This window comes from Pomacea canaliculata, linkage group LG7, assembly GCF_003073045.1.
Source record: "Pomacea canaliculata isolate SZHN2017 linkage group LG7, ASM307304v1, whole genome shotgun sequence".
Lineage (NCBI taxonomy): Eukaryota > Metazoa > Mollusca > Gastropoda > Architaenioglossa > Ampullariidae > Pomacea > Pomacea canaliculata.
In genome coordinates this window covers 28,467,446-28,495,128 of record NC_037596.1, presented here as the reverse complement: position 1 = coordinate 28,495,128, position 27,683 = coordinate 28,467,446, and the positions used below count along the sequence as shown (strand labels likewise).

General features: G+C 36.2%; 4 protein-coding genes across 7 annotated transcripts; 1 reads left to right on the top strand and 3 right to left on the bottom strand.

Annotated features, from left to right (window-relative positions):
• Window positions 1-5: 5 nt before the first annotated feature.
• LOC112569342 lies at window positions 6-2,131 on the top strand. 2 transcript variants are annotated; one of them, XM_025247121.1, is made up of 5 exons: window positions 6-143; window positions 421-530; window positions 754-921; window positions 1,088-1,134; window positions 1,599-2,131. In XM_025247121.1, exons 1-5 carry the CDS (start codon window positions 79-81, stop codon window positions 1,647-1,649), a joined length of 441 nt encoding a protein of 146 aa, XP_025102906.1. In that variant the 5' UTR covers window positions 6-78; the 3' UTR covers window positions 1,650-2,131. The 2 variants fall into 2 exon arrangements, with proteins under 2 accessions (XP_025102906.1, XP_025102907.1); XM_025247122.1 differs by lacking the exon at window positions 754-921.
• On the bottom strand, window positions 1,962-10,495 carry LOC112569313 (deleted in malignant brain tumors 1 protein-like). Of its 2 annotated transcripts, XR_003100370.1 has the most exons (8): window positions 10,418-10,495; window positions 9,353-9,500; window positions 8,590-8,762; window positions 8,246-8,393; window positions 7,555-7,745; window positions 7,054-7,308; window positions 3,020-6,063; window positions 1,962-2,689 (listed from the first exon to the last, which is right to left on the bottom strand). XR_003100370.1 is itself a non-coding variant. In XM_025247081.1 (7 exons), the coding sequence occupies exons 1-7, from the start codon at window positions 10,473-10,475 to the stop codon at window positions 5,912-5,914; spliced, it is 1,125 nt and encodes a 374-aa protein (XP_025102866.1). In that variant the 5' UTR covers window positions 10,476-10,495; the 3' UTR covers window positions 1,962-5,911. The 2 variants fall into 2 exon arrangements, 1 of the variants encoding a protein (XP_025102866.1); XM_025247081.1 differs by having other exon boundaries at window positions 1,962-6,063.
• Window positions 10,496-11,650: 1,155 nt separating this feature from the next.
• LOC112569325 lies at window positions 11,651-14,996 on the bottom strand. Its single transcript, XM_025247096.1, has 7 exons — window positions 14,876-14,996; window positions 14,554-14,726; window positions 13,897-14,184; window positions 13,292-13,606; window positions 12,808-12,932; window positions 12,223-12,354; window positions 11,651-11,858 (listed from the first exon to the last, which is right to left on the bottom strand). Exons 1-5 carry the CDS (start codon window positions 14,974-14,976, stop codon window positions 12,838-12,840), a joined length of 972 nt encoding a protein of 323 aa, XP_025102881.1. The 5' UTR covers window positions 14,977-14,996; the 3' UTR covers window positions 11,651-11,858; window positions 12,223-12,354; window positions 12,808-12,837.
• A 1,017-nt stretch (window positions 14,997-16,013) lies between these two features.
• On the bottom strand, window positions 16,014-26,443 carry LOC112569315 (deleted in malignant brain tumors 1 protein-like). Of its 2 annotated transcripts, none has more exons than XM_025247083.1 (11): window positions 26,276-26,443; window positions 25,876-26,023; window positions 25,360-25,532; window positions 21,788-21,935; window positions 21,190-21,362; window positions 19,577-19,721; window positions 19,085-19,251; window positions 18,262-18,549; window positions 17,755-18,060; window positions 17,237-17,548; window positions 16,014-16,337 (listed from the first exon to the last, which is right to left on the bottom strand). In XM_025247083.1, exons 1-8 carry the CDS (start codon window positions 26,328-26,330, stop codon window positions 18,458-18,460), a joined length of 1,101 nt encoding a protein of 366 aa, XP_025102868.1. In that variant the 5' UTR covers window positions 26,331-26,443; the 3' UTR covers window positions 16,014-16,337; window positions 17,237-17,548; window positions 17,755-18,060; window positions 18,262-18,457. The 2 variants fall into 2 exon arrangements, with proteins under 2 accessions (XP_025102868.1, XP_025102869.1); XM_025247084.1 differs by having other exon boundaries at window positions 17,367-17,548.
• Window positions 26,444-27,683: the final 1,240 nt, after the last annotated feature.

The window sequence follows — 27,683 nt, the reverse complement described above, 5'->3', positions numbered from 1 at the left end:
TTATAAAACTGGACATATCTAATGTCAGCCTGTCTAACATTAACACTTCAATATTTAGATTAACCTTCTTAGTTCAAAATGAACATCCTCATCCTCTTTGGTCTTCTTGCTGTTGCGCTTGGACAACACTCATCTTTTTTCAGGTAACATTTACAGATGTACATAAATTCAATGTTTAGCGCTACTGGAAATGTGATGAAAATTATTTTACCAATTCTTACCTGAAATTTAGGAAAGAAAAAAAGCTCCAACCAATTAAAATATGATGTAAAACTACACAAAATTTCTTATTGTTTTTATTGTTTTGCTTTACAGTAGGTTGTTTGTAATTACTTAATGATTCGTTTAAACTTTAGGCACTAGGCAAACCGTAATCATTGTTATTACATGAATCATTTCCCTGAAATTCATATTTTTCAGCTTAGACCCCGAAGCTATTCGCCAAGGGTTCATTTCAATTGACATGAACCATGATGATGTTGTGACGCTTGATGACCAACTCGAATGGATCAGAAAATACGACCTGAATGGTAACCACTTAATTCTAATACCAAAATTTGTATAATTATACAAAATGTAGATAATCGAGAAAAAGTTATAGCAAGACAGCTTAACAGTAAATAAAAGCAATGAAACTCCAGATAGGAAAGCTTTCTTTGCACACGGTTTGTTATGATTACACACGTCATCGCTGGACCGATAATTACAAATACTTAAAAAAGAGCTCAACTGTGTGCAACGGTTTTGTCGCAGGCGATGGTTTTTTGAACTATAAAGAATATAAACTAAGTCAACCCAAAAATACTCCTACAAGAATCCTCAAAGGACAATTCAAGTACTTCGACAAACTGGATGGTGAGACAGACGACAGACTTTCTACCCCGGGTGCTCCTCGTTTGAGAAACATCTTTGACTCTAATAGTAAGTGTAATGAAAATATTAGTTACTTAAGAAAAATATTTATAAACTGTTGTGAAAGTTAGGTAACTGCTATTTTTGCATTGCTTTAAAACACGTTTTATTGTGTAAACCTATCGATTATCTTTATTTGATGTTTTCGAAACAAACTTTCTTTCTTCATTTTCAGAGGACGGCGTAGTCACACTTGAAGAATTTACACAGAACATGCCGCAGGTAAGGTCTTAACATATTGTCTTTATGAAGAGAATACATAACTGTATGAATCTGAGAAGGATTCAGTCGTCATGTGTTTAGTTTGTTCGTGTTCTTTTTCTACGTATTCCTAATATTTTTACAACAAATAGTGCAGTATCTTTTTTATACAATTGAATTACGTTAAGTGCATTATAAGAATCAGTGCAGTCGGTGAAATTAGCTTTGATTAAAGCTAAAGTACAATGTTATAAATAGCGTAGACAAGTCATAAATCATTACAATGTAATTTAAATAATTGAAATGTTTGTATAATTACCTAAAAGGTGATTACTGTGCATGCTATATTGCATTATTTGTCATGAAACATTACTACATTCGATAATAACAACTAGTAATTAATGAACTCATGAGTATGTATATGAAGACTTAAAAGGTAGAAAACAGTTAAGCAGAAATAACTTATTTTGTTTTTATTTTTGCAGGTTAATGACGGCATTATTAAGGAGATGAATGCCTTAGCTGTGGTTGGCTAAGCTTAAACTTGGAAGAAATTTAAAATACTGATTCCAGAGGTATTGAATCTTTTGTTTATTTATGACACATTAAAACAAGCACAGACACTATTACCATGGTGACGATGTCATCCATTTATTTTCACTGTATACACTGAAAGTGGTTCACCAGACCGGATATTTTACCTGGTGTCTGTAGACACAATAATTTGTAAATTCTTTTTGTGTTAAAAGGTTCACGATCCAGGGTATTTTTCACCTTAATTAAAAAAGATGTTTTTCTTTTCTGTACTGATAGGTATACTATGCTGTTCTGAACTTGTACCGCCATTCACTCCTGCCGACTGAGTTTACAACAAGCTACTATCAACAAACACAATTAGTCTCAGCCGTTTAATCTGTCTTTGTAATACTCAACACAGAGAATACAATACAGTGATTTCCTGCCTTATTCTTGTATTGTATGTAATGTACTAAAGGAATTATAAAGATTCTGCAAGAAACAAAATCGTTTTGTGTACGGGTATTTAAACAAGGGAAACAACAAATGAGATGAAAGCATGTGACGATGTTTATGCCCCTTTCGCCATATTCAGCATTAAGCAGCACAGTATCTACACTTTCACGGACAACTACACAAAAAGAGAAAAAAATGTATGAAATTAGCAGTAATTTTTTTAGCATTGCTCTATTAATGGTCTGTCTGTCTGTTTTCTTGTTTTTGTGTCGTTAACATGAAATGATAATTTTTGAAATTTCCATGATACATTTGAAGTTTTGTGCATTATTGTTATTAGCTATTTCTTTCCACACTTTTATTTCTAAACAGTTAAAAGGAATTATAAATAGGTATAAGCCTGACTGGTGTTTTCTGCTGGTCATAAATCCTCCTTAAGTGACAGCTCTGTATACAGTTAATTATCCAAGGCTTAACAATATTCGGTTTTTGTTCATTACTGATGACTCCATCTCCATCTACGTGAGTTGATGAGAGGAAATTAAGATTTGGAAGTTGAAAGTTGAGATTTTATTCAATGTGGCTATTCTGCAGACACAAACAGCTGGAACACAGGGTCATAAAAATGACCATAGATGCGACAAGCATTTTACACTCATGTTTACTCGCACTTAAGCACACACTCATATATGTCTAAACAATAAATTCATTACGCAAAATACTAATAAAATATCTCAAACACTTATTCACACCCACACTTAAAAGAGAAACTGAAGATAAAAAATCACTGCCGTTAGTCCGAAATAAAGGGTAAATATAAAAAGGAAACGAAAGAAAAAGCAGAGAAGGGGGAGACACTACACCCACACACACTGCGGGGTGGCAAGTCTGTAGGTTGGTCAAGGTGTCTGCCGACTGCAGCTTGTCCTCTTACCTTTTGTGGCGCTGCAGCCTTGACCCCACTTCCTCTTGTCCAGGTACTGCCCTCCACCCCCAGGGGCCCTCTGCAGGTGTGAAATGTCGGCAGACCATTAGTTAGAGGATCCCTGCTCGCAGGTTCGCGCCCTAGCAGCTCCGCAGGAAGGCTTGGCCACAACCGGGGTACAGCACGGTCACGTGTCCACGCGCCATATATTGCGAATGACATCATCTATCTGTGTGTGTGTGAGAGAGAGAACATCAGTTAGAATATTGCCTCAGCCAGTCGTTGCGTATACCACCTGTGATGTCTCCAAAGTTATTATCACAGATTTGGCTCCATGTTCCCTTGTAAGAATCGAGCCATCTTGTCCACCGTTTCCAGTTCAGTAGGAATGCTTTTCCCTGTTCAGCAGTCCAATCATAATAATGGGAAGAAGGTAACAGCAGACTACACCTACAATCCATCACCTAAGCACACAATATTGCTGTCAGTACTCTTCATATCTGAAGCATGGTACATTTCACTGATTTGTTTTTGTAAGCATTAAAAACCTTAGCTCTTGAAAGACATGTTCACCATGATTGGAATTTACATTTATGCACGATACTATTATTGAAACTGTTCTGCTTGTTATAACAATGACAGATACTTTTACTAAATGGATAAGTTTATAAAGAATAATAAAAATATACTTATCTGCTCCTGGAAATACTCGAAAAAAGTAACAGGCGTGTATCGAACGGAAATAATAATAAAATTTTTTCACTAAATGTGAAATAAGATTAAGAGAAATCTCTCGTGAGCAGGTCTATAATGTCCCATGTCAAACACGGACATCGATGTTGGTGTAGTGTGTGTGTCGTGCGTATTGACACACAAAAGGTAAACAGCTCTCAAGATTATTGTTTACACTCCACTGTGTGTCCGTGTCAGGGACCAGTATTAGGGACAGGAGGTTGTTGCCCCTGTCTTTCGTTTTGTTAAAGATTATTGCTTTGCATTTATGAGTGTGTTGGATACGTCGCGGTTTCGCGTCAGAACCCGACGTCATTTTATGACGCAAAAAAGTGACGTAATTGGATAGAGACGCAAGTGACAAAATATTTGGAAGAAAGCAGACGGCTGTGAGCAGGGAAGAAAGGCGGACGTAAAGTGTGTGTGGTGTTCGCTTGGGATATTGCGTGTGTGTCGATCCCTGCAAGTTTATCTGTGTGAGCCCCTGGAGTATATTTGTGGTGCCTGGAGTATATTTGTGGTGCCTGGGTCATGTGTGATCCCCAGCAAATATATTTTGAGTCGTCTGTAGGTGTCTGCCGAGTCAGCACCTGTTATTAATAAGCATTGGAACGTATATGTGGTTGCCTCAAGTCGTTTGTGTGGGTGGATATCAGTCAAGTGTGAGTAACTAAGACTCTAATGAATTTATTCCAAAAACATATGACAGATTGAAGTATATAGATATGGACATGTGTATGCCGTCTCAGTGACAGTAAGAGAACTGTTAGAGTTGAAGATCGCTGTGTGGAAGATCTACTGACTATATGTATATATTTAGTTGATGTTGGATTGATTTAAAGTTATTTTTGTTTCCACGACAAATCTTTGTGCTATATGTTTGAAAGAATACGCAAGGGAACGCGTGCGTGTTGTGAGAGTGAGAAAGAGATTTTATAAAAGCGCGTTCATGACAGTACGCGCTTGCTAAGAAAGGCGGTAGCTCATAAATCTACACGTAAACAAGATATTTTTCTTACAACCTTTCTACAACTCTTCCTTTTTAAACGCAACAAAATAACAAAATTTAATTATGATGCTTTAGTTTTAAATTTTGTTATTTTGTTGCGGTAAATGGTAAAGAAATATGTATAAATAAACTGCCTGCAAGCTTCTTAGCTTTGTCATTTCTGGTCAGGGAGATATTGAAGCTCAATGCGACAAAGGTAAAGATGAGAAAAGTGAGAAATAAATAAGAATAATTCTGCCTTAAAGAAATGTGGGTAGTGCAAGAAAGAAACAACATCAAAATTCAAAAACTATTTGTTTCATAAAATTTATACCTCTAATTTCTATTATTGAAAACTGCAGCATGTAGTGTATTCTAGGTAATCTCTTAATGCAATATTGTCTATATAAAAATTTAAAAAAGATAAAAATCATGTATATCTGTATATAATGATTGTTTTCTTATTTCTTCCCCTTCAGCTATTATATAAATCAGGTGCATGAGTAAAAGGAGAGGTTTGTCTGCATGCCTGTGTGAAGAAGGAAACTCAAATAAATCTATTAGCCCATGATAGTCCAGTTTGCATTAGCTAAAGACATAGTAGTAAGATCAAAATCAAAACTTAATTAAAGTGCACAAAAAAATTAAAATTACTGGCTGCTTAGCAACCACATTATTAAAATGGTGTATAATGAAAATTATTTTAACCAAATTAAATATATTGCAGCGTAAAACTGTTTTATTTTCAGAATTTGTGATATTCCTAAAACTCTATTTTAACTGTGTATTTTTTCTAAAGACATTATAATAATAACAATAATAATACCAAAAATGTTTAAGGCTTCTCTTGTTTAAAACTGATTACACCCGATTGTGTGTAATAAACATTAAAACTAACCATTCAGACTAATTGCCCAACATTTTTTGCCATTCATGACTTCAGTGTATAAATAAAATGTTGATGACAACATGTCTTATGTATGTAAATCTATGTCATAAACTAACAAATGTTTCTTGAAGTTGCTTACCTAGAAATCCGACACTTAGCTCCAGCTGGTAAGAGGACATCAGAGGTAGACGGTTATCACCTTCCACTGTTCCAGTGACCACTGTGCAGGTGTAGACTCCATTGTGTTTTGTCTGATCGGCCTCTAGGACATGTAATTCATGAGTAGTACTGTTCATTCTTCCTGACCACGTGATGGAAGAAGGAGGAGGGTTGCTTTGAGCTTCACAGGAAAATGTGACATTTTGACCTCTTGTGACCTCATAGTGTTGTGAGAAGACCAATATGGGTTACTGGAGGCCGAGTAGATTCTGATAACCGGCTTATCTGAAATATTAAGATCATTAAACAGTTTTTTGTAATAAATTTTTATTATTACAGTATACCTATATAATGTGTAGCTACTTATCAAGTCAATTGTCAGTCGTACCCATTCAACCCAATTTTCCAATCCATCAACATCCATGCTTCTGTTTCTACTGACAAAGATGATGACAAGCCTCAACATAAACATGTATATAAATAAAAGGTCGCTCAAAAAATTATAAAGCCTCACCAAGACAGAAGTACTATAGCTACCACTACTTATAAAACTTTTAGAAAATTTAATACATATTTTTATTTTATATTTTGTGCACAAATGTGAAAGGGGATGCAGCAAATATGAAAACGGACAAAACAGGGGCCCGAAGCAGTCATAAAGTATCTGCGAAAAAAATATGACACTAACAGAATTCCATAAGGACGTGATACATATATTTGCTAAGGACTCCCCTTCCAATGTCATTGTGAAGAAGTGGTCTACTGAATTCAAGCGGGGTAGGGTTCACACAGGTCATCCTTTATCATTTCGCCCAAAATCATCAGAAATTTACAGTCACGTCAATGCCATTCACAGTAGGATTTCAGATGACAGAGGTCTTACTGTCCAGCAGATTGCTGTTCATATACATTGATTCTGGTTCACTCATTGTTTTAACTATGGTCTTGGAGATGAGTAAGCTGTCTTCAAGATAATTCCTAATAGTGCTGACAACAGAGCAGAAGCTGCAAAGGGAATTTCCAGGAAACGTATGACTCACTAACCATGAGCATTTCCACAGCAGATGAATAACACAAGATAAAAACTGGATTTATCCCTCTACAAGTGAGCCAAACAATGGAACAACATTGCAAAAACTGTGATTCTTTCCCCCTGTAAAAGTTCAAGTATTTTTCTGGTTGAGGCTTAGGTGTTTTTTTTATTTGAAAGACCCTTGTATATTATAAAACAATTCTGTAATTTCATCTTCATTCTGTTAATAAAAATGCACTCACAGTAAACCTGCAGACTCAGGGTATTACTGGATACAATCAAACCATCACGGGAAACAGCCAAACACTGTATTCGTTTTCCATTATGAGTTCTGTTCAGATTATTTATAACGAGGCTGCTTTCATTAGCCAAACCTCCTGCATTGTTTTGCCAGGTGTAATTGGTTAGAGCATGTTCGGTGATACACTCTAGAGTAATATTTGTTCCTTCCATTGCAGGATATGGGCCTTCGTTTAGTTGGATAAAAGTCAAAGGGGCTGTAGAAGACAGAAACAAAATCATATTCTTGTTCAGTACTCTAATAATCAGTACAAAAGTTATATTAACCATTTGTTAAATTTAATAATTTGATATTTCGTGTGATAAAACTCCGGCCTATAAATATTATTGTAAATGGTAAGCAACGCATACCCCGTCTATAGCTTGCGCTTGTTCTACCCAAGAGAATAGCTAGCAAAGAAAATGTTTTGAATACAAGTATAAATTTAAAAAAAATGTCTTACAGATGCCACAGGAGACTCCATAATAGTCTGATTCTGAATTACAGGAGAAAAAGATTTCCAATGGATTGTTATAAGACGCCTGATCGCACTCAATGACGCTGCCTTCGTGACCTTTGCACTTCAGGCTGGTCAATAGCTTTGGTTTGTTGAGTGGTCCTAGTGAAAATTTCCTCAAAGGTACTGCTGATTTACTAAACAGAACGCATAAAATATGTTGATGTGTCATTTTCATAGCTTTTAGATGTGGAATATTTAGAATTCACATCCGTCTGAAGTGAAATAAAGGAAAAGAAAGATGATAAAGATAACATTAATATGGAGTCTTGCTTTTGAGGACACTTCCGCTGTGACCTTACTAATCATTGAGAAAGACTTATTTGGAAAGTACGCTGTGTTATATTTTTTAAAGCGTACCGTCAGGCTTCAAAGATATTAGTTTAGCAAGTTTTATTGCACTCGGCGAAGAATGCAGTGTTACCCTTATGTCTTTATCTTTCTCGCCTTCTTTTTCTCGCTGTGGTTTGTTCAGTCGTAATAATTGTTTTTTTAATAAATCTGTAATGTTAAGCATAAACTGAAGAAAACCTAAAAAGCATGTTCATTGTTTCTAATCAAAGGCCGTAGTTATTTACACTTTTACAGCTAACTAAATCGTGTTCTTGTGTTTACTGTAAAAGAAATAAATACTTACAACGGTAGACCGAGTTGTCTACAAACGACTTCGGAAACGTTGACCTCTGGGATACACATTGTGTACCACTCACCAGCTAGATTTATTTCTACGCGGCCCAGACCAGGTATGTCTGGACGAGTGCCCGTCAAACGCAGCTCTTCTGGTTCTGTCAACAATAATTATACTTCTATTTTTAGCAAAGTTTGCCTACATCACAGTGCAGCTAAACGGCTTTTGTTTACCTGTGCAAAATCTGCATCAAACTGCTCGACAACTTTTACTGACTCCTTTTTGTTGTTGTATTATAAATACTTTTCAATAAATGCAATCCTTAAAGCAGGCTGATGAAAGATTGGTCTTACGGTTGCTGCAAATGACTCCAAGGTCCTCCTGATGTCCACAGTCGTTGTTGTATAATCCATTGTGTTGACATTGCATCAGCGTAGCTTCTGATCCCCTACATCGCACGTTATCTAACAGAATGGGAGCCGAATCCTCTCCGTACATTGATGTCCTTACGGCCAGGGCACGAGAGCTTCCATGTACAGAAAGTAAAAATAACAGTCTAAGTATAAGAAAATAATATAAATAAAAGTTTGCAATTTTAGATATTACAAAATGACATAAATCTTCATTCATAAAAAAGAGAAAGCTCTATCGTTGTCTTCAGAAGAAAGATGTAGTGATAAAGGATGTTTCATTATGGCTGATGACTGGAAAGTCTTAAGTTAAAATAAATGCCTGTTTCAGTAGAAATCTTATGTCAAAGAAGCTTTTAAAAGTATTTTGAGGAAGAACAGTAGTAAAAGGAACAAGGGCCCTCAAATTGTTAAATGTGTTGCAAAAACAAACAACCTGTCGAAGAGTGTATAAATCAAAACTTGTGTAAAAGACACCAGTGTATGTATGTTGTAAACAAATAATTGACATCCTATTTTTGTGTCTTTCTGAATATAATATTTAAAAGGTTATATAAAGAAATCCGGTTGCTACCATACCACATGCTTCTGGCTATGTTTTGTTTAGAGATGGAACAATCGAAATGACATTCACGGTACGTGTAATAAATAGAGAAGTCCGTGTATGTACACAAACCAGGGAATAAAACACAGTCACATGATTCACCTGTTAAATCCAAGCATCCTGCAAGCTACCTTAGCTTCTTTTGCATCAAATAAGTCATTGCACACTGTGTTCCATGTTCCATTGTAAAATAGTTCTAGGCGTCCATTGTACCGTGATGTGCCCTTAACCAATCGTGCTCTCTGTCCGTCTGTCAAAAAGTGTTAGAAATTGCAACCAATAGGTTTTAACCCTTTTTAAAATGAAAAGCATATGTGTAAATCACATTAATTTATTCAGTTATTTGCCCGTTACTTAAAGCTGCAAGCAAAATGAAGTTTATTTATGGAATTGTCAATAACCACATAGTCATATTAAGTAACGCAGTGTAACATCTCAGCGATCTTTATTATTTAGCTTCAAGTTATAGATATTTGTCAAACAGTTGCCAAAAACAAGACCGTTGCAGAGTGCAATTTAAATACAATCTTTTCTGTTGTTAAGAACGGCTATACTTGAATCTTAAAGTGGATCCCAGTAAAACATTCTGCACGGCTTGTAACATCTGTACTTCAAGTCTACAAACACAATCTACGGTTTTTCTTGCTTTAGTTCTCAACATGATCAACAGTTGATGTTCTCGCTTTTTATCCATCTTGCAGCTGTATAAAATATCAATTTGTCTCGTAGTACCTAAGATTGCGAAGTTAATTGTCTGTTCAACCAGGCTATCTCAATATTTAAAATGTTGCTTAGCCAGGTGTTACCGGCTAGGAACAAATAGTATTAGCCTTATTGCTACGTCTAAAGTAAATTAATTATGAGAAATTTTAAATTAGTCATCTTTTTGAGGGCACGTATGTGTTGTCCAGTAGGAGAGTTTCTACAGGAGCAACACACACACACACACACACACACACGTGCCCTCTCATATTAAAGATTTTAATGACAATTCAATATTTAAGCAAACAGCTTAAAGCTAATCTAAAGGGCTCAACTGGTATAAGTGTTTCTGGGACCTGGTAGTAAGCAATTAAAATTTTGGCTCGGCAAAAGATAATAATCTGAGGTAAAGAAATAATTATCATGATTAGTTAGCAAGTACAGTAAAATACACTGCATACTTACCAATGCCTGGAAGGAGAAGGGCAAGCATAAGACAGGCAATGTGTACACTAGACTTCATGATGTGAGATGATCAAGTGCGTCTTGTCAGATGAAATATTACAGCAACAGCCTCAGATATCAACAAGGAAGGAAAGACTGGGGAGTGGCAGCGAGTGGTCTGTCACGTGCACAAGGAATTGAAATAATGTTTAGAGTTGACGACAGAGAGCAGTCGAGCGCATGAACTTCAGATGCTAGCGTAGCAAGCTTTTAACTGTTTGTATCTGTCGGGTAACCTCTTGTATCTCACAAATGGAAAAACTGCTTGAAACTTCCTGCAGTCATAAGACAGTGTTCTCCAAGCCAAACATTTCAAAAACAAGAAAAGATAAGCATCTTTCATACTGCATTTTATGAGTGTTTAAGCCAAATCAAGAAGACATGAACTTGTGTTTCTAGTGAGAACTTCAAACAGAAAAAAAATGAAACCTGGAGGTGTTTGGTTTTTCATTTTAATGAGTTATCATTAAATAAGCCTAAACGTTAAGTCCTTATAACTAGTGTATACTGAACTACTGAACATTAACATACACCTTTATTGCAAATACTTGACAGGCTTTGGCGATAGACATGCTACAATAACCAGACATCAAATAAACTTTACAACGCAGAGAAAGACCTTCATGATACTGTTCTCAGCAACAGAAAAGCTGAACCAATGTATACTCGTGAAAAATATATTTATGTACATTTTTTGTAAAACAATGGGTTTTGCGTGATTCTGAAGAAACTCTAGAAACAGTTTTAAATTAAAATGTTAAATAATCTGTTTTTAGGTTGGGTCTAGGTTTATGGGATTCTTTTCTCGTAACATTTAGTTAAATTGTGAGCAGATGGCACTCCTCCGTTATCAAAACATGAGGATTCAAAGAAAGAGGTCACATCCTGAATAAAAAGGAAATAACAGCTTGGAAAGTTGAGATCATATGTTAAAACGCCCATCTACACACACGCAAAAGAGAGAGCTACTCAAGCACCAAGCTCACTGCACTGACTGTGGGAATACCAGGATATTAATAGAACTTTTCCGGTTGTTACGACAGAATGTGTAATTTCCTAAAAAAAAAAAAAAAATCCCCATCCTGTTAGGTGCGCCAAATATTGGAAAAAACTCAGAACCTTTTGGTTCTTTCCCTTTGTCGTACTAGCTATGTTTTTTTTTTGTTTTTTTTTTTTGTTTTTTTTATTTGTGTGTGTGTGTGACATGAACATAAATTGCAAAATGAGATCTTAAATACCGATAGGCTTAAACGCAGGCTTATATTACAGGCGCTTGAAAAGTCTTCGTTCATTTTTTGACAAAGTCAATATTTTCGTATGCTTGTGGCTTCCCAAGACTCTACATTATCATAAATGGCAGATGCACTGACACTGAATTCTGTTGTGTTGGCGTAAACTCGGTCTGCAACAAAAAACACAAGCTTAACTTTATAGCAAACTAATTTAATCGTGACTTTTAAGGATAGTATTTGTAAAATATTTGAGGCCGATTTTAAACAAAAATACTGCAAAATATTACAAACAAAAGATTAAAGATTACAAACCAAGGAAGTGTACCTTGAATCGTTAGAAGAACGATATAGTGTCAGATACCAGTTTACTCCCTTGGTTGTTGTCTTTTACAATTTTGCTGCACATTGCTTTAAGAAGTTTTTTTTGCGGCACACACTTGGCATCTTATTAAAAGCTACGGCAGCTAAACTAAATAGATAAGTAGGAAACAACAATCGCATTAATACGTTAATTCTGTCTTAATATTTTCTTACCAGTCCCTGTATTCTCCATCCCACTCATAGGAAGGGTCTCAGCAGTCATCATCCTATTCACTTGCAGTCTGGAATAAGTTTGATCTTCAGACTGTTCCCTTATGACCGGTCTCTCATAAATGTTTTCATTCTCTACAACATTGGCCGGTTTTTTGTAATGACAAACTACTCATTTATTTAGTTTTCTTTTAATAATTAATTTATTATGTATAATTAGTGGATTTATGGATATAAGTAATGTAAAAATGGTGTGCCGATGTAAGTAACGATTACTTAAATTACACAAATTGGATGGAACTGCCTACAAAATATTTACAAGTTACAGATAAGCACGAAGTTTGAAGTCTTTCTTACACGAATCGTAATAGCTTTTACGATAATGCTGACAGCTGAAGTTCAAGAATACTATTTTACATATTCAAATATATTCTTTTGCGTGTTTGTGTAAATAAATAGCTTAATACATATCTAGTTATCTCTCATTCGCCAACTCGATGTCGCTTTCAATACAACATTTTAGTGTATATATATTACCTAAGTAAACAAATAGAATAACTAAATGATATGAAAAAAGAAATTATTTACTTTTTAATTTGACCTTGCGCCGAATTAGAACTATTGATGATGTGATGGCGAGTGCAATGATGATGACAGCAGAACACACCCACCAACGATGACTGCCACTTGTGGAGAGGACTCCCCACCTACACCTGGTACATAGTAACATTTGTAATTTGATTTTGCAAACCATCCATATAAAAGGGAAAAAAAGCTATGAATTATTGATCTGTATCTGACTAGATTAAAAAGAACAATATTTCTAATCAACAGAATTAATTTTTCATAATTTTTAAAAATATAGCAAAGAAAATATAAACAAAAGAAGTAAAAGATAAAGAAAGTAAAGAAAACATAGAACAGAGAGAGAAGTAAATGTGAAAGTTGGGCAAGCATTGTAACGATGAAATATATACAGAAATATTAACATGTTTTATTTCCATTAATCCATAAAATGCTACAATTAAATGTCGATTAATGTGCTTTACGTCTTACTTTAAAATGTACTTACTATTGCGAATAGTTCTAAATACAAAAGTGAAATTTCCAAGACTGTTACTGAAGATGACACTATAGAAGCCTTCAGCAGAATGTGACAAGTTTACAACAGTAATGTTACACGTGACGAAGGCGGGTATGATCTTGCTGGCGACACACACAATCTTCACTGTATCTTCGACGGACGCTCCATCTCTACTGTCATTGTAAGTTGTGCTTGCTACATGAGGTGTCGGGTAGGCTGTCAATTCAAGAGTGAGAAGACCTTTCGAATCTGTGATTTGGACCAAAGGAACCTGCTCTTTTGTGTCACGTCTCCTTGGCGAACCTATGAAAAAATCTACATTTCTTGTGAAATTCCTCTTTTTTGTATATAAAACCATTTCAAGTGTAAGTAAACTTGTTCTTACCATCTCCTAGCACGTCTAAACAAAGATTGTTTTATGCTAGCATTATACTGTTTATGGGAATTGGGCGATGCTAGAGAAAGAACAAAGGTAAAAAGAATTCTTACAGAGGACGAAAACTGCTGGTTACAACTTAGTGACTATCTCTTCACGCGATTTAGTTTAATTTCTCAAGTAAAGCATTTTTCAGCATGCAGACGGATGTACTTACAGTAAACTTGCATTACTAAAGTTTCACTGTATAATGTCTGGTTGAGTTCACTCGAGTAGTAGTCAGCCCCACATTTCACTCGCCCTCCGTTATGTTCTCCAGTCACGTTGTCAAAGATCAGATACTCCCTGGAAGGACGACCTCCTGCAGTCTCCAGCCAGGTGTACTGACTGATGAGTTGATTACGATAAGCACTTTGGCACTTCAGGCTGACATTAGTACCCTCCGTAAATGGATAACTAATGGTTGCTGAGTTTGTTTCAGCCACGATATAAAGATACTGGCGTGCTGTAAAATTTGGAAACAGGTAATGTCGTACAATGCCGTTTGTAGCAGTGTGAATATGTGATTAATCTACCTCTACAATTTTGCTAAACAATTTAGCTCACTAGTTATTGAACGAATGTGGAAACATTCACATAATTATCTGGTCCTATGTTTTTCTTCGATCTTGTTACTAATTTTTTCTTTCGGTAGATAATGCTGTCTTTATTGTAGACAATCAATTTTATGCTACTTTATGGTCCACATATATTGTAACTCATAGTAATGCAATGAGATCATAATCAAAGTATCAAAATTTAAAGTCCCGTGGTTATAATGAACGTAATAGATAAATGCGCCTCAGAAAATTAAATGTGAAGAAGTTATTCTTACCGTCGTTGCATATGATTCCTCTGTCTTGTTCGGAACTGCAACTATCCATATAACCCGACACACTCTTAATGCAAACAATGAGATTAGTCTCATTGCCAAGACATCTTACTCTAGAATTTAGGAAGCGTCCTTGCACAGGTCCAAATGACGATGCAACCACCGTTGCTTCGTTTCTACATAACAAAATATACTTTTTCAGTTGGATTGAAATATTTTCTAAAATGTAAATTGAGGTGATTGATCCACACTTTCACTATTGCTTTACGTAATAACAGTTGGGAATTAAAAGAAAACTGGAAAATAATGAAAAAAGAAAGCTTACGAAGCATAGTCGAGAAGTCTACAAATGACTCTGGCAGTCTCGTCAGTGACGTCACACAGCATAGTCCAGTCACGACCAATCAGCATTTCTGGACGACCCATGTGGGGACTAGTTCGGCTTGTTCCCGCCAAACGCAGTTCGAAAGCTATGAAAGCATCAACAATTTAGTTTATTATTAAATGATCTTTCCTCAAGAATGATTATCATTATGGGAATACTATTAATCGCAAGTATAAATAAGTACAGTGATACCTCGGTTCTCGAACATAATTCGTTCCGGGAGGACGGTCGAGAACCAAATTGTTCGAGAACCGAAGCAATGAAACCCAAAGGAAATAATGGAAACTGGATTAATTCGTTCCAAGCCCCAGAAAATGCCTATTTACTGGCCTAATTTGTATATAATATGTAGAAAAACAAGAAATAACAAATAAAAGTGTATTTATTAAAACAAAAACAAAAAAATAAAATGTACTGTACAGTACAGTACAGTAAATTGTGTTTCATTTACTGTACCTGTACCAAACTTTATGGCAGGAGGGAATGAATGTGGAGGGAGGAGGGAAGGGGGATAGTTATTGTTTTGAAGGGGAGTCCTCTTCAATAAAAACAGAGGGTAACTGCTCTTCGGGTGTTTCTGTTTTCTCTATCTTTTGCTGAGGAGAATCAGAATCTTGCTCTGCAGTTGCTTGTCTGATTTCTTTACGGAAGAATTTGTCAATTGTTTGCTGTTTTTTTCTCCTCTGCACTCACACTGATGACGCAAGCAAGGCGCGCTGGGCCGAATGAACGCCATTCGGCTCAACTCGGCTCATCTCGGACGTTCGGATGTTCGAGTTCCAAATATTTGTTCGGATTCCAAGACAAAATTTTCTCGAATTTCCTGGTCGAATACCGATTTGGTCGAAAGTCAAGGCGTTCGAGAACCGAGGTATCACTGTAAGTTGTTGCGGCCCTATGCTCCTCGAGGGGTAACAAGGAATGATGATGATGATAAATAAGTAAATGTTTGTGGGCGAGAACATTCGACCACTCTACGCTCTGTGTTATCTAGTTTGCTTAAGTTTATGTTTTATGTTTGTCTTTTATAAAATAAATGAACATTGCAAATCTGCTTATAAGCTCTACTTACCACTCTGTACAATAATGAAAGGAAAATGTTCCTGTCCAAGATTGTTTCTGAAGGTTATAGTATAAAATCCTTCATCAGCCTTTGTCACATTGTCAACAGTAATGTTACAGGTGGCGAGTTCTGGTGAAAGACTGTTTTCAACACACACTGCGTTTATTTGGTCGTAAGCGGGTAGGTATGCTCTTCCATCGTTTACTTTAGTTTGGTAAGAAGCCACACTTTCTACTTCTGGTGGTGGGTACGACTTCAGTTGAACACTCAGAACGCGTTCAGAATCCCCGATATCCAGCGAAATAATGTGATCTCCTGTCTGAATTATTCTTGGAGCGCCTGCACAGTTAAAAGTATTACTAAAAACCCCAATTATCATCACTCACTAAAAACTATCAAAGATTCAATAAACACATATATTGAAAGAAGTAAATACTACTTCACATTTTATCTCTAACCAGTACAAATATTCCTAATTAAAATTACAGCACCATTCAAATTTTGTGTGTTTAAATCAATCTTCCCAGATAGGAATCTGAAGCTAGCTACTTCTTTTCTTTTTTTTTTTGAAAGTAGTACATGATCAGGCAATCAAACTGAATAAGCAAAACCATTGACATCTGATGCAGCACTGGCCGGTCTGTAATATATACTTTCAATCCATGAGTTGGAAAGATGAACTGATTAATCGATGAAAAGAAAACGTGAGATTAAAGAAAACAGCTTTGGTTATTTTGTCTATAAACAAAATTGTTCACATTGTAGCTGTCAATTTACAATATTATGTATAGTAAAAGATTTCTTAATGTGTTAAGACTTACATCGACGGAACTTACCAACAACCTTAATTAAAAAGCCTATCAAATTAATGGATATAGTATCATCTTTTGAACACTTGCAAAAGGTCTTATTAAGCCTCCAGCAGTACAATCCACAAACTGAATGAATGAGATTTAATCTAAGGCTGTGTATATATTTTTTCGTAAATTAAATTAAAGCTCGATTGCGGAAATGTATATATATATATCGTTGCTTCTTGCTGTAAGCTGTTATAAGCAGTGACTGATTACTTTAAATTTTGACTTGCAAAAGTTTTGTATTTGTGTTTTGCACTTAATTGAAAGTTAAGAACCTATTTAATATTTCTGTCCTACAGTGATCTGCTAAGGGTTTGTGTAGCTCAGAGAGAGGTAAGGAGTGTTAGACAAACACTTACATAACCCACAAATGACACTTACACAGAACTAAAAGTTTGACAGTCTTGCTGTCTATTCCCACACCGTTATCCACTTCACACTTGTAGTCACCGGAATCTTCGCATTGAATATGACTTATGAAATATCTTAATTCTCCTGTCTCCTCCATCACCTGTATTACACCTGCAGGCCGAGAGCTAAGCACACGGTTGTTGTCTTTGATGATGACAAGCGACATCCGTGGTGTAGGTCTACCGTCCGCCTGACACAACATCTCAATACTGGAGTTTTCATTAACAATAATTGTCTCGTTTTCCACAGCATTCATTTGAAACCTCAGCACAGTTGACGGGTCTAAGGTAAAAAAAATGGATAACGTGATTTTAAAAGTATATCCCTCAATACCAGTATAACATAAGGTTGACAATAAATAAAGCTAAATGAAGCAAACACGTTACAGGAACGTATCTAAACATTGAATTGCTTAATACATAAGACAGTGAGGTAGACAATTGCAAAAGCTCTAAGTTTTTTTGATAAAAAATAAAGTCCAAAATTACATTTGATTATAACTGTGAGCAAGCGAGACGAAGTCAAAGGCAGGCGCTTGTCATCAGCAACAGACTGTGTTGTAACAATACAGAGATACCGAGACTGTCCTATCTGTCGGTTTACTGATGTTAGTTGAAATTCTCTTGTATTGCTGTAAATGCTTCCAGACCATCTGATTACAGCAGGGGGCGGGTTACTGTTGACTTCACATCTAAATGTGACATTGTGGCCCTCAGTCACAGCACAATGGTTGGGAAAGGAAGGTACTGATTCACATTCATTCTGGTTTGATGTAATGTTTATAACAGGGATATCTGAAAAAAATTGACAGGACAAGTTAAATATTTTAGTTAAGAAAAATATGTCATAAAATTTATGTAGTCCCTTATATATTTTAAAAGAAATTTTAAAACATCACAATATGCACTACAAGTTTAAACGTTGAGTTTGTAGTCTGAGCAAGAAACCCCAATTCGTTTTTTTGTTCAAGAAGTAATTAATTTAGATATACTTACAATAAACATTTATCAGTAGTGTTTCACTGGCAGCTGATTGAATGATTCCACTAGAGTTAAGCTGGTTCCACAGCTCACTCGACCTCCCTGATGGGTTTTAGTTACATTGTCAAAAATCAGGTATTCGTTAGAAGGACGACCACTTGCAGTTTCAAGCCATGTGTACTGGGTGATAAACTGGTTTCGTTGTACACTTTCACATTTTAGACTCACATTTGGTCCCCTCCATAAACGGATAACTAGTAATCGAAGAATTTGCGCCAGCAACAATATATAGGGTCTGGATTGCTAGAATACAGAAAGAAAGATATAACAAAGCTAAACTGCAGTAAGATTCAGAAGAGAATTAGGAAAATCGAAGCTAGTCAATCACTTGAAGGCGTTTGCGAGAAAATTTCACAAACTTATTTTGTACTTTAGAACGCCGATATATACATCGTTATCTATATACATCATAATCTGGTAAGATGCATATCATGGTTATTGTCCTTTTTTTAATTAACAATACGCATGTCATTTATAGCATCGTTAAGTAGTATACTTAGTCTGAACGAATAGTGTAGATCATATGGGTTAAAATACTGCAGATAGTGCGACAGTCAACGCACATTCATATTTTTTCTTAAAAAAACATTGAATTTTTGAAACATACTTATGCATCTCACCAATTGTTAATAAATGTGTACTTACTGGAAAAAAAGTGAAAGAGTTAAGTCACATAATAGGGTGGATATTATGCTATAATAATATTATCGTTTAATGAAATAAGTGTCAAAAAGTATGTGTATTTTATTAGAAGTAAAAGACAGTAAAATGGTCTCACAGTCACTGCAGATGACTCCACGTTGTATGGTGCAGCTATCGAGGTAGCTTGTCACGCTACTGATGCAGCTAAAAAGACTGGTCTCATTACCCACGCATGCCACCCTGTCTGACAAAAAGCGTCCTTGCAAAGGTCCAAATGAGGATGCAACCACAACTGCATTGGTCCTGCATAAGAACGAGTTTAAATCATGCAATAAACACACATACACAAAAACTGTATTTTTTGGATGTCGTAATAACATCAAATGCTAAATCTTCCGTATATTAATTTTGGAAATAAGCAATACGTTTGCAAATGACAGCAGATACAGTCCTTATGAAAACATGAAGTGGACTGCACACTTTACTTCGTCCACATAGTTTACAGTATATAGATACTAAAAAAAATATTATTTTTAATGTTATTCATTTATCAGGGGCTAAAGTAGCGACGAGGTTAAGTATATTTGATGAATTATTATAATACTTTTAATGACACCAAAGTACATACGAAGGAAAGCCAAGGGTTCTACAGATGACTTTGGCAGTCTCATTAGTAATGAGGCACAGCATAGTCCACTCACGGAAAAAAATTTCCGGACGACCCATGAGCAGACTAGTTTGGCTTGTTCCCGCCAAACGCAGTTGGGAAGATTCTGAGATATTGACAGTTACTTCTGGTAAAAAAATGGCTAGCATCAAAATGTCCTAAAATGCAACCCAGTGGTTGCTGGGGTATATATATATTAATCAATGTGCTGTCAAAACTTTTGTACCAGAAACCATTTTAATAAAAATAATAACAACAACAAAACAACAACAACAACAACAACAACAACAATCGGTATCTGTTATTCGCAGCATCACGACCAAGATAGATCGCACTCACGTTGCAAGACTAATAATAAGTAAACAGATAGTGGACAGTGAGACACGTACAGGCACAATGCGTAAAGCAATGGATAAAGGTATAAAAAATAGTGTAAATAGTTGGAGCCGTACCTAATGGTTTATACGACAGACAATACTGCTAGTAATTCAAGGATAGTACTTAGTGAACAGATATGTTTTCAGAGAGCGTGTGAATGTAGCCCTGGAGTCCGTGTGGAGAATGTGATGTAGAAGAGAGTTCCACTGCTTAGCAGCACATAGGGAGGACGTCCGTTGTCCGTATGTGACTGTCTTTGTGGGAGGGAGGGTAGAAAGCTTGTGAATGAGGTACTGTGTACAACCAGTAGGAGGAGAGTTGCTGTAGTGTAGCTTAGAACAAATGGTCAGATAAGAATTTTGGTGGCTGAGATGGACAAAAAATGACGAATGGAGCTGATTTTCCAGAGCTCATAGTATGCATCACGGCAAATATAGGAAACATGTTATCAAGAACATGTTAGCAGACATTATGTAACCTAAGTTACATGTTGAAGTTACAAAAGTAACATCGGTCTGGCCGACCGGAACAGAGACAGGCAGTGAATGGTATACTCTGGTCTCTTCTCTTTGAAAAAAAAAATTAAAGCTTTTATTTCGTCACTTAACTTCTTGTGTGTCCTCGATAGTCTAATATCAGAAGTACAACTCTTGGATTCTCAAGAGAGTAGCGTGTACCTCAGAAGAGGACCAGCTGAATGTCTTTAGCAAAGGACTGATCAGATATAGAGTGAGATTGAGGGTAGTAAGTGGCTTAATGTACATGATAAAGAGTGTGGGACTAAGTACAGAACCTTTGTGGGTCTTGTGGGAGTATAGAGACTGGTGGAGAAACGCAAACATCAACTGTAACTGACTGAGTCCTGTCTGAGAGATATGACTGAAACCAGTCTAGTGGGTAGTCTGAGATGCCATAGAGAGTACTGAGTCTATAACTGAAGTAGTGTGGTCTATGGTATCAAAGGCAGCAGACAGGTCTAACATGGTGAGAAATGAGTTGTCACATCTCTCCAGAGCAGACAAAATGTCGTTTGTCACCTTAAGCAGGGCGGTTTGAGTGCTATTAAAAAGAGTGTCAAGCAGACTGTGATGGAGAAATCAAATGTTAAGTTAAGGTAGGATACAAGTTGCTGAAATAACTATTAAAAAAATATAATAGAACGTCCTTTAATATTCCATTATAAAATGTCAATTTACGGTTACTGCAGATGACACCAATATCCTCGACATGTTGACAGTTGTGTTGGTAGAATGGTAGGTGAGAACATTGATCAAGACTGGTCTCTGTACCCTGGCAGATTACATCGTCCAGTAAGATAGTTCCCTGGCCAGGTCCATACACTACAGAACCTACTTGTAGGACCTCTGCTCTGTTTCATGTATTAAAACAGTTGAGATACAAGTAATAAATAGTATTACATTAATCTAAACATTAATTTCGGAAGTGTGGGATCTACATTCAAAAGTGTTTTAAAAGAGGTATACTCTTTCTTTTCATCAACGGCAATTCCTGGAAAGAGTATCTTATTTACAGTGATAAAACCAGCAGTCAAAATGAACAGAGTATAGATGTTTTTATATAAGATTTGATATTCAAAAAAACGAAAAAATGAAATTTATTGCATTATTAAATATATATTAAATATAACATTGGATTCTATGCCATTAAAACGACTTAAGCAGTGCATATGTAGAATTCAGTGTTATGGCGTCGACTAAACAGCTAATATTAATAAAGGTAAAAACAGAAAAAATTTCTTGATTTCAAGACTTTAATTTGTTTTTTTCAAAATACCTGCTAAAACCCATCATTCTGCAAGCCACCTTCGCTTCTTCTTTTCCGAAGTCATCATCACACACTGTGCTCCACGTCCCGTTGTACAAAATCTCCAGGCGCCCCGCCCACTGAGTGCCGTTCACTAAGCGGGCTGTTAGTTGTCCAGCTGTTAAAAGTCATTTCTTTGCAATATGATGAAGGAAAAAACAAATCAAATTACATAAGATTCCAGACAAAATGAGTTTCAATTAGAGGCAGAAAATTAGTTTATATTAAAATGGTTGGATGCATAAGTTTAAAAAAAGAGACCTCAATAATGTTGATGGTACATTTCTGACTCTTAAAAAATTCTATGTTAAGTATTTTACCTTAACCTACAACGGATTTCATAACCTATATGGGCTTGGTATAGTGCAATAAACAATATCAAATGAAGTGTAATTACCTGTTAGTCTCTCATAATAAACCTGTTAATAGGCGATTGGCTATTATTAGAAAGGGGAAGAAAGAAGTTTCAAAATATCTTTAAGACAATAAAGTGTACACATATATACTCATAAAGTGGGAGGTAGAATTTAAAGGAGTGTAACTGGGCTGATATAATATATATATTGGAGCAATATTGGCATTTACTCATGGCTCACGCGTATCCTTTCTGAAGAAGTGGCTTCCATATAGCCATATGACTTATTAAATAACGGTACTATTGTTTTATGTAAGTAGTATTTTATGCTTTGTAAGTACTGTATGATAAACCAAAAAATGTCACATGAAGTAGCAGAAACTGATAATAAATAATTAAGATGCGCACACACACAAAATAATACAAGATGAAAGTAAAGTACTGTGACTTAGTACTGGAACTTTTCGAAAGGGGATTTATTGGTACGATGTTTCTCGAATTGTATTCAAAAGGATGGGTTTTTTTTACTTCCTTTTTTACATTCTACAAATTGTGACTGCCATATAACGAAAAACTATTTTGGATACCGTATATACAATAGTGCAGCTCTACTTGTTTTCATGCTCTCACTACAATGGCATTGACCGACAAAAATAATTTATAAAAATAACTTGCCTTCAAGGGAGCAAAACAGAAGGTGAAAAGAAATAACAAAGGGAACCTTGTATAAAAAAAAACCAGTAATATACTTCCTGGTATAAAAGTTCTGATGTGCACGAGTAAAAATCATACAAGTAGACATGATCTTAGTTACCCTGATGAAAATCATAAACATTAATCATTTGCAACGCCAAGCACACTGTGCTAGTATTGGCAGCCATTGCAAACTCTAACCCAGTACCTTCTTCTGGTTCAAGTGCCCTAAAGGCTGTTGTGTTCTTTCTGGAAGCATGTACTGGCAATGCCCATCTAATACAATTGTGTTTCTAGAATATTTGTTATTGCAACATTCTATCAGTTAATATCAGTCAGTACTATGAAGATTTATAGCCGACTTGTGCAAGGGGCGGGTAGGTAGTATCAAAGAAGACAAAAACACAAACGAGGTCAGGCTCGCGTGGAATGTGTTTATCTTCTTTTTGCTTTTTTTTAAAAACTTAATAGGGTTCACATAGGAGTCTTGCTGTAAAAGAAATATAGCTTTCTCCGGGTCCTCCATTGCGAGTTCAATCGCGACTCCGTCAGCGGCAGACAATAATTATCCTGCCGCTAATGTCCAGTATCGAGTTCACGATCAGGTGATGCAGTACAGCATGGGGTAATGAATATAAGCAGTTAAAGTTTCATTGGATTTCTATTTTCATGGGCCTTCATTTTCCTCTTTCCGTATAAAAACCTTTAACAAAAAATTCCCATCTGTTCTTTTGTGTATACTACAAAGTAAACACAAACAGCGAAGGCGAAGAGTGCGTGTAGCGTTAAGAGTAAACCAAGCGAAGAAACTGGTGAACTTTCGTTTGAAGAGAGATTTGCAATGGTCTGCTGGGATATTTTAGTGGGACCTTTGGCGGTTAAGGCTGCTTCACTGACTAGAGATACAATTTTGTTTAGTTACACAGGAGTTACGTACCTATTTTGTTTAAGTCGGGTTGTGGCAAGCATAGAAAAAAAACGCAACTTACTTGAGCGTTTCAAATTACACACCCGACTGCACTGTTCCAGCAAAAAGCAGTGGTACTTGTTGATATTAGAAGACACAATCGGGTGGATCTGTATCGACGTTTGGAATATAAATCACGCAAGAGTTTCAGCTTACATCTGGGGCGAACGACCTGTTACTACACGTCCGCGGGTTATTTTTTTCCCCCGAGTGTACACTAATGTACTGCCGATTATATCTTGCAGTTTTGAAGGCTTGTTGTTGCTGCTTTGACTTTTGATCGTAAAATTTAAAGGCCATGTTTCAATCCTAAGTTTATTGCTTTCGCTGCTTAGCGTTTTATATAAAAGGAAATGAGTTGAGCTTATGTAATTCTTAGTTTTTTTTTTTAACATTGTCAACTCTTTACTAATATGGAATGCAGACGGATATGAAATGTTGAATATTGATGGTGGTGACTATTTTAAGTCTCTTGCACCTCTGTCGTCGTTAATGGCTCGTTAGTTTAATCTACGGTGCAAACCTCTTCAAAAAACCTGTCCTTTTAATGGACAGAGTTTAAATAATTTTTCTATAGCTCAGAGACGAAGCTATATAAAAGCGGGGCATTGGGCAATAGAACTGGGGCCTTTTGAAACATATGCAGCATTCGCACTTGTTAAATGCATTCAATGCAAACATACCAACCAATGAACACGGAAGTCACGAATGACTGCTTTTTGGCCTCCTTTGTGGGTATTTACTGAATAGACACTGGCGTAAACACGGCAGTTCTCACATTGACACTAGCAAGGTTTTTCTTACCTAAGCAAACATTTGCTTTTTTAATTTAAGCAGCAATAGTGTAGTTATAAGGGGAAAGACCAACTGGTTGATACAGGTTTAACTGTACTTGGTTTCATTCAGACCTTCTCACAGCTTGAGACTCCGCCGCTTGTTCGAGTCATCATAGAAAGTTATGCGGGACTTAGGGTTATATGGGAGGGGAAAACATAAAAATATAAAAGAAAGGCGTTAAATAAAATGAAACAATTTTTTTATCCATATACATATATGTTGGACGCAGAGCACAGCTCCCATGTTATAAATTGCCCATTGGGATTAATAAAGTCTGTTGTTATTGTTATTGTTATTGTTACAAATTACTTCCATTTTATCGCTTTGTCGTTTACGACTCAGTTTAAACATATTCATTGTTGACTTTACGGCTAGTTGGAGATACAAGCGTCTCTTGCCTTCTTGGTTCTAGTGATTGACATCTGATGAAATCTTCATGTGTGTCTTTGTGCATGTTTTCTCTCTTGTCTAGGGTTAGGGTTAATTTAATAAATTTTACATCTATGCTTTTTAATTGCTATGTATATGTCTATCTCATTATTGCTTACTTCAGCATTGTTCTTGATCATTATGATTCTTAATCGGTTCTCATAAGATATTGCAACCTGAAGAAAACTATTTCTAGGTTTTTTTTTAACACATTATACTACCAAAAACAGCCACATTAGGTCAGTATAATAACACGCTTACGAATATTACAGATGACACCGATGTCTTCTTGGTGTGCACAGTTGTGACGGTAGTACCCTGGATGTGAGCACTGTTCCAAGCTGGTTTCTGTTCCCAAGCAGTTAACATCATCAAGCAAAATACTGCCTTGACCCGCGCCGTACATGTTGGACGACACAGCTACAGCACCAGGGCTAGAAGAGATCAGAAGCGCCATCAGGCAAAAAGCAAGACACCCTTACCTATAATACTACTAGCAAATTATTAAATACATGGTTGATGAAAACTACAACTTATGTACATCAAAACACATTCACATGCTCGCTACGAAATCACGCGCGCATACACACATACACATATGCACACGACACAATGAATTGCACCTCACCAAGCAACACATCAGTGATTAATTCGTTTTCACATAACTCTCCTACTTCCCTGAGTGATTTATTTCCTTTACTTACGTAAACGCAATAGTCAATATATTTATGTATGTAAAATAATAAATTATCATAGGAATTTTGTTTTCGTGCTCACCTGTAAAATCCCAGCATCCTGCAGGCTACCTGTGCGTCAATGTTTTCAAAGAAATCGTCACACACGGTGCTCCAGGTTCCATTGTAAAGAATCTCCAGGCGCCCCGCATAATTAGTTCCATTGACTAAGCGGGCTGTCAGCTGTCCGGCTGTACGAGCAATGCATTTTAAAATATAATGTCACACGTTTATTTATAAACTTAATATTAATAAATAATTTTATCTCTAGTAACCTGATTATATTTTTATATTAGTATTTGAGTAGTCAGTGTGAGTCTGGTTGAAATTTGATATTAATGTCAAAAATTAGTTAAAGTAATAAAATAATTTCGCTTCTTTTTATAAATAAAATAATTATTTTGGCGACTCATATCAATGAAGTATAATGAAAGTATATTTACCTGTTCTTGCAAACAGTAAAACAGACAGCACGTAGGTACCAACCACATATAACATGACTTCAGTTCACTAGAAACAAAATCGAGTGGCCTAAAGATCGTACTGAGTGGAGGCACTGAATGGCCTCCCATATAAAGCGCCAACGCGGAAGCATATCACCGACAACATAGGAATGTTAGCAACCAGGACTGTACAACACCACTGCGGGCCTGACACCTCCATGAAATCAAGTCAAACCGAAACCAACAGTAAAAGGGGGGTCAACAGCAGGAATGCCTTGTTTATTGTAGTAGTGAATAGTTTTGAGTGTCTGTCATGTGTTTGTGTGTAGTTGTGTGCGTGTGAGACGCGCACGCGACACACTACATTGCGCTTCACTTACATGCACATCCGTGATAAGGTACCTGTCCTCTTGATTTAATACCTAGTGGTTTATCTCTTTCAAGTACGTAAGTAGAATAGCATAGTCTATACCTGATTGATGGACTCTTTGTTGTTGTTGTTGTTGTCGTCGTCGTCGTCGTCATCGTTGTTGCTATTGTTAGTTTTCTAAGGGAAGTAATCTATTGTAGCTCAAATCCTAAAGCTCCCAGTAGTTTCTTCTCCTGTCTGTGCCCGCTACCATAGCTGAGAAATGTTTGTGAGGCAGCGTAGTGATTAAGTGTCATGTTTGAGTCGGTTGCCTTATAATGACCTTTCAAATCTGATTGCCGCGCCTTAAAATATGACCTTCAGTGCCATAGATGAAGCATGTAACTGCCCCATCTTTCTTCTTTGTTCTGCCACTGGAACCTTCAGACTGTACTTTGTATTGCCTGCATTATAAACCCACCTTGAGTTTCTTTACCTCATCACCTGGATTCGTCAATGTTTTCATCTTCACATCTAGTCAGCTACTATTTACATTTACAACTCAGAAATTCGACGATGTGATCAGTATTTTCAGGGTTTCTGAGCTGATGTTTTCCATATGAAGTTCATCAAACCCAATAGCTATACGCTAGTTTTCTCTCTCTAGTTTTTCCCTATTCTCTCTTCTTTTAGCTTCTTAATTATACACCTGCACACCTGGTGATGAATCAGCCTGACATCGTATAAACATTTTAATTAATGACTGAGTTGCCTTGTAGGGTATTAGCAGTATTACAGAGGCTGACAGTTTATGTGATTACAAGAAAAAAGTTGCATTGTCTTAATGTTCAACTTCATGCTTACACGCATTCTTATATAAAAAAACAACTTTAAAAACAAACAAGGCCTTATTTTAACGTGTTTCCGTTAAGAAAAATACATTTTATACATTTTGTTATCATTGTTTTCCTAAAAATTCTAACCATAAAGATATTAACGAGCAAGTGCGCTGCAATTGACAAATTAACAATAATAAATACAGCAAGGTTGTCCCAACAC